The sequence below is a fragment of the Equus quagga genome, chromosome 3 (assembly GCF_021613505.1).
Source record: "Equus quagga isolate Etosha38 chromosome 3, UCLA_HA_Equagga_1.0, whole genome shotgun sequence".
NCBI lineage: Eukaryota > Metazoa > Chordata > Mammalia > Perissodactyla > Equidae > Equus > Equus quagga.
In genome coordinates, this window is record NC_060269.1 from 124,401,509 (window position 1) to 124,413,990 (window position 12,482).

The 12,482-nt window shown below is 43.9% G+C and overlaps 2 protein-coding genes across 4 annotated transcripts in view; one reads left to right on the forward strand and one right to left on the reverse strand.

The window, feature by feature from the left end:
- The window catches only part of FAM114A1 (family with sequence similarity 114 member A1), a 72,465-nt gene extending 63,196 nt beyond the window's left edge, over window positions 1–9,269 (reverse strand). For all 3 annotated transcript variants that reach the window (XM_046656934.1, XM_046656935.1, XM_046656933.1), the window contains exons 1-2: window positions 9,193–9,269; window positions 176–531 (exon numbers count right to left, since the gene is read on the reverse strand). In XM_046656934.1, the coding sequence (XP_046512890.1) occupies window positions 176–523 (348 nt within the window). In that variant the 5' untranslated portion in view covers window positions 524–531; window positions 9,193–9,269. The remainder of the gene's footprint in view (window positions 1–175; window positions 532–9,192) is intronic.
- The window catches only part of TLR1 (toll like receptor 1), a 62,160-nt gene continuing 58,476 nt past the window's right edge, over window positions 8,799–12,482 (forward strand). Inside the window, exon 1 of the mRNA XM_046656932.1 lies at window positions 8,799–8,826. The gene's annotated coding sequence lies outside the window, so the exon portion shown is untranslated. The remainder of the gene's footprint in view (window positions 8,827–12,482) is intronic.

Sequence of the window (12,482 nt, forward strand, 5' to 3'; positions counted from 1 at the left end):
ACCAATTATCCTCATATATGCCTTTTCTAACCACACACCACATTTTCAAAGACAGAGTGATGTCATAGTGTATTCTGAACCCCCAACCCCACTCACAGAGTATGGCACAAATCTATGCCTATGGTAGGTATCAGTAAGAACTTAGGTGGAACTGAATCGAATGAATCACTCCTACCGGATTACTCTGTTCTTTCAGGGGTATTTCGGATCCAGGTTCTGCCTCGAGGCTGACAGAGTCAATGCATTCAGTAAGCGTGTCCTCAGTCACTTCTCCATTGACGGGGGGCTCCATGGCGCTGATGTCTTTGGGCTGCTCAGGGTGCCTAATGTCAGCAGTCTCTGCACCTTGAATGGCTGCATTTTCATGCTCATCTCCTCTGGGGTTGGCTGGTGTTGGCTCGTTTGAAATCGTAGCTGAATCACAGTGCACTTCTGCATCTTTGGGTAAAGAACCACTGCTACGCATCTCAGTAATTTCTGCTTTCTCTCCAGTGGCTAGGGTGTCACCGACATCGTCAGACATTTTAATATCTGTTAACATGATTACAAACACTTGATGCTTTAATTTGAATTATTAAACTTTAATTCAAAGCCCTGAATAATAAAATTAAATCTGGTAGGCGTGAACTTTCTTCTACCGATAAGAAACTTTATGTAACCTTGGGGTAGGCTGAATCATGGCCCCCAAGGATAGTCATGTTCTAACCCCTGGAACCTGTGAGTGTTACCTTTTGTGGCAAAAGGGACTTTGCAGATACAATTAAATTAAGGATCTTGAGATGAGGACATTATCTTGGGTTATCCAGGTAGGTCCTAAATGAAGTCACAAGCATCCTTATCAGAGAGAGGCAGAAGGAGATTTGACTACAAAGAAGAAAAGGCGATGTGATGACAGAAGCAGATATCAGAGCGATGTACTCTGAAGATGAAGGAGGGGGCCACAAGCCAAGGAATATGGGTGACCACTAGAAGCCGAAAAAGTCAAGGAAACTATTCTCCCCTCAGAGACTCCGGAAGGAACCAGCCAGACCAAGACCTTGACCTTAGCCAAAATGAAACTGATTTGGACATCTGACCTCCAGCACTGTAAGAGAATAAATTTTTGTTGTTTTAAGCCACTAAGTTTGCTGTAATTTGTTACAGGAGCAAAAGGAAACTAATACAAACCTACAGTGCCATCTTTAAACTTTCATGGGTCTCTTATTGGTATGCAGGGATACACATATGAGAACTAAGGGTACTTTCTGTAGCTGTGAATTATTCATTTAAATGACTTTATTAATTATATTTGTACCAATAATGAGAACAAGCATAGAAAATACCTGAGAGCTTATTTAAAAACTTGACATTTAAGGGGGCTGGCCCTGTGGCATAGTGGTTAAGTTCTGGCATGCTCTGCTTCGGTGGCCAGGTTCACAGGTTTGGATCCCAGTTGGGGACCTACACCATTCATCAAGGCATGCTGTGGTGGTGATCCACATACAAAATAGAGGAAGATTGGCACAGATGTTAGCTCTAGGCTAATCTTCCTCAAGCAAAAAAAGAAAAAAAAAGAGGAAGATTGGCAACAGATGTTAGCTCAGAGCAAATCTTCCTCACCAAACAACAACAACAACAACTAAAGCTGACATTTAGCTTTGGAATGTTGTCAGAGATTCACATTGAGAAAGAGACCTACATAGACATAAGTGTGCTTTGTCGGGTACCAGCGGTGAAGACCTGGGCTCTGTTTGGATGATAGTTTAGATAGGGAAACACAAGAATGAGATGGAAAGAAGTGAGGTATTTAGCTAAATGAGGAATGTAGCCATTATGAAATAACCTACAAAGCAGAAAACTCTTTACCAAGCTTGCAAGTTATTGACATCAGGGAGAACAGCATCTTTCAACAGAACTTTCTGTGATAATGAAAATGTTCAATTTCTGCAATGTCCAATGTGGTAACTAATAGCTACATGTGGCTACTGAACACAGGAAATATGGCTAGTACAACTGAAGAACTAAAATTTTAATTTTATTTAACTTTAAATAATTTAAATTTAAATTTTATATAGGCATGCGCGGCTACTGGCTACCTTACTGGATAGTACAGCTCTAGAAGGCTATTTTGAGATGATAACTTTCTTAGACTAGAATGAAGACACCATATTCTCACTACACAAGAAGCCAAGTCTCAGTCAGATCTGTGGGTATTTTTGTTGACCTCAGTGTTTACCAACTGGTCAAATCTCAGGTTGCCGCTAAAACCACAGTATGTGAGAAGCCCTTTAACATACTGGCCACATGGGGATACAGGCTTGGAACTCATATGCACATGCCAACCCTCTTGTCTCCTCAAACAACCATTCCCCAAGGTTGTCTGGCTATTTTCCTTTCACTTGTAGTTTCCAGGGGCCAAAGAGAGGGGGAGGGAGTAGTGACTGCCAATGGGTATGGATTTCTTTCGTGGGTGATGAAAATGTTCTAAAATTAGAAAGCAGTAATGGCTGTACAATGCTGTGAATATACTAAAAACCTCTGAACTGCACATTTTAAAAGAGTAACTTTTGTAGTATGTGAATTTTGTGGTATGTAATTTATATCTCAATAACACTATTAAAAAAAAATTCTACTTCCAGATAAGTAGTTCTAGTGGCCAGCTGGACATCTTTTCTTGTCCAAAAGGAAACCTGTTGTCTTACTGTTAATACTAGATGTTCCTCTTGACTTTTGTGTTTCTTTTTAACAACACTTAGATTTCCTCAATAACCCAGGCTTAAAACCTCAGAGCTGTCATTAACTAAACCTTCACTCTCTCAAGAATATATAATATCAATAGCTGTCATTTATTGAGTGCCTATTAAATCCAGGCTCTTTAAATGTATCATCTCCAGGTGACTTAGATATTAGGAGCTCCATTTTACAGATGAGGCAACTGAGGCTTAGAGGTCACACTTTTAGTCAGCAGCAGATTTGAACCCATATCTGACTTTGAAACTGAACCACGATAGAGCTCTGCCTGCAATGCCACCTGCCTCTTTTCTTCGATTCAACCAGTGCCCAAATCCTAGAGGCTCCTTATTCAGAATCTGTCTTTTCTTTTACTGTTATTCTTCCTGCCACCATCCTAGATCAGGTCCTCATTATGGTTCATGTTGATTTCAATATTGGGTTCACCCCTCCACTGTTGTTCTCCTTTTCCCTACCCCATCCTTCCCCATCCTTCATCTCACAGCTCTAAGTACATCTCTCTCCTGGTCAGACATCCTTGGGAGCTTCCCACTTGTTACTGAGATGAGGCCACATGCTTCAGCTGGCATCCAAGGATGCCACTCTGTGCTCTGATCTCACTAGGCTTAACTCCCTCTATGACCTTCCAAATCCTTAAATGAGACAATGCAAGTATGTGGACAATGCCTGACATTCAAAAGACTCTCAGATGGCTGTTGGTTCAACATCTTGTTTTTTACACATTTAAGGCTCAGTTAAAATAACCACCGTTGTCATTTTTCTATTCCTCCCTACTAGACATAATTTTTTGTCCTCTGAACTTCCAGAGTGCTTTGTGTCTATCTCACCTTGGACAGTTACAATCCTCTTTTTTTTTTTTTTTTTTTTTTTTTGGTGAGGAAGTTTGGCCCTGAGCTAACATCATTGCCAATCTTCCTCTTTTTGCTTGAGGAAGATTGTGACTGAGCTAACATCTGTGCCAATCTTCCTCTATTTTGTATGTGGGACACCACCACAGCATGGCTTGATAAGTGATATGTAGGTCCACGCCTGGGATCTAAACCCATGAACCTGGGGCTGCTGAAGCAGGGCAGGCAAACTTCACCACCACACCACCAGGCTGGCACCACAATCCTCTTTGATTAGAGTTGCTTGAGTATTTCCTTTTATACTGTAAATTCTGTGAAGACAAGGATCTTCCTTTTGTTGTTCTCATATTTTATACAGCGCTTAACATGGTTTCTTGATCATAATGGGAAACTCAACAAATATGTATGTTGAATTATATTAATATTAGTGTAGAGATTTAAAGTTAAAATGTAATTTGAAATGAAAACAAGCAGAAAATGCCTTTACCTCATTTACTGCTCAGGAGCTATCTCACGGTAAGAGGTTCCAAATGACCCATATTATTTTCCTTTTGTTCCTTCACCTCCCAGTTAACTGAGTTAGAAGGTCTCTTTTTAAACAAAAACCCTTGAATTGAGTGACAGCACTCCTGCAAACAAGTCTACAGGTGGGAAAGGCAAAAGAATGCACACTTCCCTTTAGCCAGAAGTTTAGGATATTCAAAGTTGGAGATGGTCTGTCAATGGGTATGGTCAAGCTCAGTCAAAGTAGTAAAGAATGATACAAGGTCACTGTACAGAAAAGGGGTAGTTACTGTGGTTCATGGGAAGGGGGTGGAATTAATGGAGGGTACTCGAAAAGCTACTGTCATTTGGAAGCCTATAAAATCTTTGTGAAAACCTTGAATCAGGACTGGTCTAGGACGGGCATTGGCAAACTACAGCCTGCTGGCTAAATCTTGTCCTCCATCTGTTTTGGTAAATAAAATTTTATTGGAACACAGACATACTTATTTATGTTCTGTCTATGGCTTCTCTAGCACTACAACGGCAGAGTTGAGTAGTTGTGACAGAGACCATATGGCTTGCAAAGTTGCAAAGCCTAAAATATTTACTATCTGGCCTTTTACAGAAAACGTTTGCTGACCTGTGGCCTAGGACCATGCTCAACTGCCATGGCCTAAAGAGTTCTCTGTCCTAATTTATCCTATCCTTGCCTGGGTCCTAGGGGCATGACCCTAAAGAGAATGGGCCCATGAATAAATGATGCTTGGACATCATTTTTATTCCCATTTTTTGTTCACCAATAGCTGCTCACAGTCACTGTCTGATATTTTAATTTCTTTGTAAGATCGTTTGAAAATTCTTATTATCAATCTGGATTATTAAGAAGCTCCAAACTATTTCACTTTTCTATAAGCGGGAACATGAATAAACCTGGCTATCATGAACATTCATGGGCAAATAAAAAGCATTATGGACACTGTGACGTGTATACTTTGCCCGAAATGTGTTGTATTGCTGTTCATAATGCTAAAATACTTCAGCACATACCATGTGACATATGTGTGGGTTAGTTGTAATTTATACCCTGGTGGTGGTTGGTTAACATTTGAGATGCCCCATTCAGGAAAATACTCTTCAGAGATCTTTAGTTAGCATTTCAAAATCTGGGATTCAGTGTTTACCTCTTGAGAGGATTCAACTATCACCCTTTCTGATTGGTACTCCAGGGTGTGCTAATTAGCATAAGGGATATTAGACATCATTTTTCACTGATGAAATAGAAATAGTGCTTAAGATAAGTCGACTGGCGAGAAATAACATACAGGTGCTTTCTGCCCTTCTATTTCCAGGACAAAAGATTCTATTAGGTCCAGCAGCTTATTGCCCTCGGCAGTAGTTTTCCTAGTTCTTCTAGCTGAAGTGGGAGAACACCAAAGTCTGATTAGAAGCTTAGCTGAGTCCTGCCTCTAGAGCAGTCCTCACCAGAGACCTAAAAAAACAGAGAGCTAGGACCTCATCAAGCTTGCAAGAGGCTGTATAACGGAGGCCAGTTGCTAATACACGCGTGGTGTGCGGCAGAACTCTATCCGAGAACTTGGATGCATAATAATATTACTCTTGGTAGAGAGGTTGCATGGGAGGAAACCTGCAGCCCTCACCCATCTCTCACGGCCAAACTGCCTTAGGTCAGTTCACCTCAACTGCAGAAAAATTGCTGAAACAAAACATCTGTTCTCTCCGGCTGCTCTGCATTCAACCAGCAACATGAAGCCTTTCCTTCAGAAATACCCAAAAAATGAGCTGTGAGGTCCTGAACTGATAGCTGAGAAATATTTATGGATAACCTATAAATTTCAGAAAGACTACATTTTCACATTGGTTTAAATAATAAAATTGGTCACCATAATATTCAGCCCTACTTTAACTTCTGGTCGTGTATCTCTCTAATCTATATTTATTTCTACCTGTTACAAGTCTACATTTTCCCTAAACCAAAAGCAAAAGCAAAAAAAAAAAAAAAAAGTCTCTTCTGGTTGTTCTGGTAGACCTTGATTTACTCTAGATGTTATTATGACAGGAGCGATGTAATCATTTTCAAAACTCTGCCCTCTTGTCTGAAGCCATTAGAAATGGTGTGTTCTAAACGCACAGCTGTTTCTGAGCAGTGACCGGTGGAGCCCACCAGGACTACAGCTGTGGTGTGCTGTGCTTCCCAGGACGGTCCCCATCTCTGCCTGGTGCCACAGGCAGGCAGACTTATAAACCTCTCCTGATTTATGGTGTGGAATGTTGATCACTGTGGCCATGTCCTATGGCTTTGATGCCGGGGAGACTCAACCCACAGAAACAAGGAGGCTTCTTCAGTGAACTCCAAGGAGAGGAAGAGTGGCACATAAAGAGGCCTTTGTGGGCTGGGAATAACTTAGGTTCTCTTGAGTAAATTCATTCATCACCTAAAATGCTCTCAGAACTATGCTAGGTATTGGAGCAGCAACATCATAGCTCCAAAAATAAGTTTAAAACGGAAGACATGGTTACTATCCTTCAGAAAATGAATAATCTGTTTTCATTTTATTCCTGAAGTGAAGGTTCAAGAAACCATTTCAGCTTACACCAAATGATTAAACGATGATGCAAACCAGCACATAATAAATAAGGGAAAGATGTACCTGAACTAGGCTGACCTCGGGCAAGAGAGAACCTTGAACGTGGCTTTGATATGCATGGCATGGTGGGATAAGAGCATGTGTATATGCCCAGCATCAGGGATGAATTCTAGATATTCAGGATGGATGTCTGTGTGACCAGGCTAAGAGGCTGCAGGCAGGAATATCGAGGGATGGGAAAGATAAATTCTGAAGTGGAAAGAGCCTTGCTCTGGTCCCACCTCTCTCTCACTCCTTCCTGCTAGGCTTCCTCATTTCCTCCCTGTGGAGTAAGGCTGGACAAAATGATCTGGATACTTTGTTCCCAAAACCCCCACTGCAGGACTGGACCAGTCCATGATGACAGAGAAGAATGAGGACAAGAAAGCGAGTTTTTAATCAATCTAAATTTATTAAATATAAAGGTCTGCCTTCATCTTGCAAGGTTAGCCTTCACACTTTTCTTGGTATTAAAATGTCTTTTAATTTACGAAATAGTGGTGCAGCGGATGGATTTCTTTTTTAAAATGGCCTCATTTGGCAAAATAAGAATTTGGTAACACAATAACCTGTGTGAAATCACTGCCCCCAATTTAAAAGTGTGCTGGTCAGTGAAGGCACAGGAACAGAATCTCTGGATGAGAGGTTCTTAATCAGATTGCAAGAGCTCCTATGGACCCTGACCGGTAGACGTGCCCAGGCCCCAGTATCTTTTCCTCCACTCTACATGTCTGCCAGATATTCTTCTGAAACATGGATGGGACCTATGTGCTCCCCAGTTTAAAAACCATTAGGTTTTAATACTGTTGCAGGGCATCTGTGGCCCATCATAATCCAGCTCCAATCTCTCTATCCACCTCTTGTAATTCTCCACACACCCCACGCTCCTGCCTCACCAGACTTTCCACCATCGCCCTCAGGGCTTATAAACATCCCACCTCCTTGCCCACGCTACCCTGCCTCCAACTGCCTGGCAAACTCCTATTTGTTTCTCAAAATCTAAGGTCACCTTTTACTCTGAAATTTTCCTTAATTTGCCCCACTCCTTCCAAAGAATTAATTGCTCCCTCTCCCAGGTTTTTTGCGATACTTTGCATGGACTCCTATGGCATTTATTAAGGAATGTTTGTTTCTACGTCATTCTCTCCTCCAGGACTGTGACCAACAAGCACCTAGCTTAGTTTCTGACCCTTAAATATGTACTGAACTGAAATACATTGTTTGATATCGATTAAAGACAAAGAATGTTTGATAGAAGCCTCATCTTACAAATATATGGCTACTTACATGGACTGAATCCCTGAGATTCAGGAAGGCCCCCGCCCACTCTCAAATTCCTCTGCCCTGGCTCCCCTGTGCCTCAAATTCCGCCCTCAAAGTTTCATTCCTTTGCTTAAAGCTTAGAATGTAAGGAGTTCATCAGATTCCTTCCTGAGCCCAGGTTTTGATGGAGGAAAGGAAGGAGAGAGTGTGGAATGAATATGGGTGAGGTAGGAAAGGGGGCCACAAGGAGAAAAAGAGAGCAGAAAGCGGCCTCTCGGGAGAAAGCCTGGCTCATTCTGTTACCTCAGGCTAGCTGAGGGTTTCTGAAGCTCAGGAGACACAGATTTGAAAAGCCACCTGCTTGTAGCCCTCAAGATGTTTAGGATGGGAACTGACGGGATCAGTAGGGCATAGATATTGTCCTTACAGCCCACACAGAGATGACTTCCCTCTCTAGGAAAGGGCAACCAAGTTCAGCAGCTTGATGTGAGAGGGCTGGAAATACTCACCAGATTCCAGGGGAGAAGATGGGAAGACGCGGGGCGGGGCGGGGAGGAGAGGCGAGGGTTAGGGGGAGTGGGTCTCAACCTTGGGCTGTAAATCGAGGTGGTGCCAGCTTAGGGCGTTGGCTGGGGTGGAAGAGAGGGCAGGGCGTGGATCTGCAGAGGGAGGGACCGGCGAGCTTGGGTGGGAGGTCAAGGCCTGAGCTCAGTTTTGGCGAACCCGGGATGGAGGCCTGTGCACCCGGCTGCGGGGACCCTGCATCCTGCCTCTCTGACTTGGACCAGAGACATTGGGAAAACTTTTTCAGACTTGCTTGGTGCCGCCGGGAGTGGATATTTCGGAAGGACAAGGTAGGCTCCAAAGGGGTTCACGCCGGCCGAGGGGGCAGACCCGGAGTGCGGGCGTGTGGGTGTGTGCATGAGCGTGGACCCGGAGCGACACACACTCACACACACACACTCACACGCCCGCACCCACGCAGGGCCCTCGGCCGCGCCGCGCGCGCCTCCCCGGACCTTCACCCCCAAGCCGGTCCTCCCGGGTCCCGCGCCCAGTGCCAAGTCCCTGTCGACAGCTTCTCCCTAACGCAGCGGGCGGGATTCGGGGATCAGGACAAGGAGCGACGGCAGGGTCTCCCCACCACCCCGCTGCAGCTGGCCCCGCATTCACCCCTGGCCCGGGGAAGGGGATGTGGAGAGGATACCCGGGGCTCTTACCGCTCAGGCGGCCGAGTGCGCGCAGCAGCGCCCGGCGGGTCCCGCCCCGCCACGTCGGCAGGGCCGGCGGGGACGCGGCCGGAGGGCGGGCCGGAGGGGGACAAGGGGGCGGCCGGGCCGCGGCCCCGCCCCCGCGCGCCCCGCCCCTGCCTCGAGCACCGCGGAGGCGCCCCGCTCCCCCTTTCCCGGGCGGGAGGGGCCCGGCTGCGCTTGCGACCTTCCCTGGGAAACTGCTTTTCTAGCTCTGTTCCGGGCAGGGAGAACCAAAGGGGCGCCCACCCCTGGGCGGGTCGCGGGTTTCTCTGGATCTGTTTCCTTCCTTTAAAAGCGCCCCGAGCTACCAGCCCCATGGCCGAATGGTTAAGTTAGCGCGCTCTGCTTCTGGGGCCCGGGGTTTCGTTGGTTCGGATCCTGGTCGTGGACATGGCGCTGCTCATCAAGCCATGCTGAGGTGGCCTCCCAAATAGCACAAACAGAAGGACCTACAGCTAGAATATACAACTATGTACTCGGGGGCTTTGGGGAGAAGAGGAAGAAGAAGAAAAGATTGGCAACAGATGTTAGCTCAGGTGCTAATCTTAAAAAAAAGCAACAAAAAGCTCCTGGAAAGCCCCGCAATTTCACCGGGAAGAGGTCGCGGAAGTTCAGCAAGAGTTTGCGGTCCCCTGAGTGTGTGTTAAACCGCTTTCCCTTACCCTGATTGGGGGAATGTATTAAAAATCAACCCACCAAACAAAAACACTTGCTAGGCCAGTTTGGAAATGTGGATCAAAATTCAAATGCATTAGCTTTGGCCCGGGAATTCCACGTTTGCGAATTTGTCCTAAGTAAACAGTCAGAAGTGCAAATGTGTATGTCCAAGGATGTTTATTGTGGTTGTTTATGTCAGAGAAAACCCAGAAATAATCAGTGCCACAAGAAGGGATAGAAGAAGTAAACTATAGTCACTTCAAACAATCGGATATGCTGTAGCTGTTAAAAACTATAACTACATCCAATTTGTTTCCATGGAAGGAAGGTCATGGCTGAATATTAAGTCGAGAGTGGGATAAACTTACAAAAGTGTATGTAGAGTATAAACCCATTCCTGTAAATATATACGTATGCATATATTTTATGTAAAAGTTAGGGAAAATATGATTTTAAAAACAGTGATTCTTTCTGAGTTTTGCAATTGTGGTAGCAAATTGTGTTCCAGCTGTGGCGTGTGTTTTGGTGTGCCATAGATACACAGCATGCCTGTGACGTCTGCGCCTGCCTAGGGACAGCAAGCACCTTTGCTACACCTGACCCTCTGTGCTGTGCTGAATGGCAACAGCCCAAGCAGACGTTCCCTTTTAAAGGGCTGGTTTCCTTTTCTCCTTTGACCCAAACCACACCTTTCCAATAAAATAATATCAACCAAGCAACTCCAGCAATAAGCTTTGTTGCTGCCTGCAAATTATGCCCTTTTACTCAAATGTTGCTGCTTCCAAGCCCACCAGCTTTTATTTCAAAACTTTTATTTTTTTGCAACTTAAAATTTTTTTATTCATTTAAAGAATTCTGGAGTATTTAAAACATATAGAAAAGCAGAGAATAATATGACAAATATTTATTTGTAAAGAAAAACGTAAAGAATACACGACAAGTAGATTTAACAAATTTTGTTTTTTGTCTTATTTATTTTAGAACCTTCTTTTAAAAGAAAAAAAAATATTACACATATGTCTGAAACCCTGTCCCTCCCTTCTCTACCTTCCCTGGAGGTGTCCTGAGGTTGTTGTGTATCCTTCCCACTCATATTTCTATACTTTATTGCACATATCCTCACCCGTAAACATCATACAAAATTATTTTTCAGTTATAAGTAATGTCCCATACACTCATTTACTCAACATTATATTTTTGAGACTCATTCATGTTCATAAATGTACATGATTTCAAAGTCTTTATAGGATTTCTAGCACATTCATTTCAAAGTCTTTATAGTGTTCCATTGTATAAGTATGCTGCAGTTTATCCATTCCCCAAGCAATGGACATTTAGCGTGTTTCATGTTTCACTATTATATATAATTACATATAGTGCTAACTACTGTATTACATACAGTGCTGCAATGGCCATGTTTGTACGTTTTCTTGTATCCCAAGCTAGAAATGGAACAGCCAGTTCACCTTCGCCAGGTATTGTGAAACTGTCCTGTAGTGTGGTTCAATCATTCATTCGACAAAACTTTTTTGAGCATGTGCTCTGTACCTAGAACTGCTCTAGGTGCTAGGAATACAATAAGGAGCAAAGCAAAGTCCTATCCTCAGAGAACTTACGTTCCATTGAAAGGGAGATAGAGCAACTACATAATATATCAGGTGGTGGAATAAAGCAGGATGTAGAGTCTGTAAGGTCTAGAGAATGATGGGGAGCAACCATGGACAGAGAAGTCCCTGCCGCTAAGTGACATTTCAGTGTAGATTTTAAGGAAGTAAGGGAGTGAACAATGGTGATATCTGGGGACATTTTCAGGCAGAGGGGACTGCAAGAACAATGTGGGAGCATGGTTGGTGCACTCGCAGAATGGTAAGGGGGCCAGTGTGACTGGAGCATAAGGAGGATACGGCAGAGTGGAAGGAGATGAGGCCATAGAGGTAGTGGAGACTGAGAGATGGAGCACACCAGGCAGCGCCTTGCACACCACAGTATGCGTTTTGCTTATACTTTGAGAAGGGAATCCTTACAGCTTTTGAGTAGGAGTGTGCCATGATTCTAGCTTCTGGTTCTAATTGGATTGGGATGGGCTCGGGGTGGGTGGATGCATGGAGGTGAAGGCAGAGGCAGAGAAACCAGACAGGAGGCCGCTGCAGTTACCTATGTGAGAGATGATGATGGTTTGGCCACTATGGGAGTAGTGAAGGGCATGAGAGGTGTCTTGCTTATGGATATATTTCAAAGAAAAACTCAACAAAATTTGCTTATGGATTGGATGTGGAGTTTGAGCAAAAGAAAGAAGTCACAAATTACTGCAAGGATTTTGACTTGAATGACTGCAAGAATAGAAATATCATTTATTGAGATCAAGGAGGATGCAAAAGGGGCAGGTTTGGGGTTTGAGGTAGCGAGAATTCAAGCATTTGATTTTCAACAAGAACAATTTAGCGAATGTTTAGCAGACACTTGGAGTCTGGAGTTCAGGAGAGAAGTCTAGGCAGGAGATAGTAATTGGGGAGTCATCAGCAAATAAATAGTTTTTCAAGCCATGGACCAGGATGAGAGTGCATGGAGTTGAAGAAGAGAAGTCCAAGACTGAGTCTTGG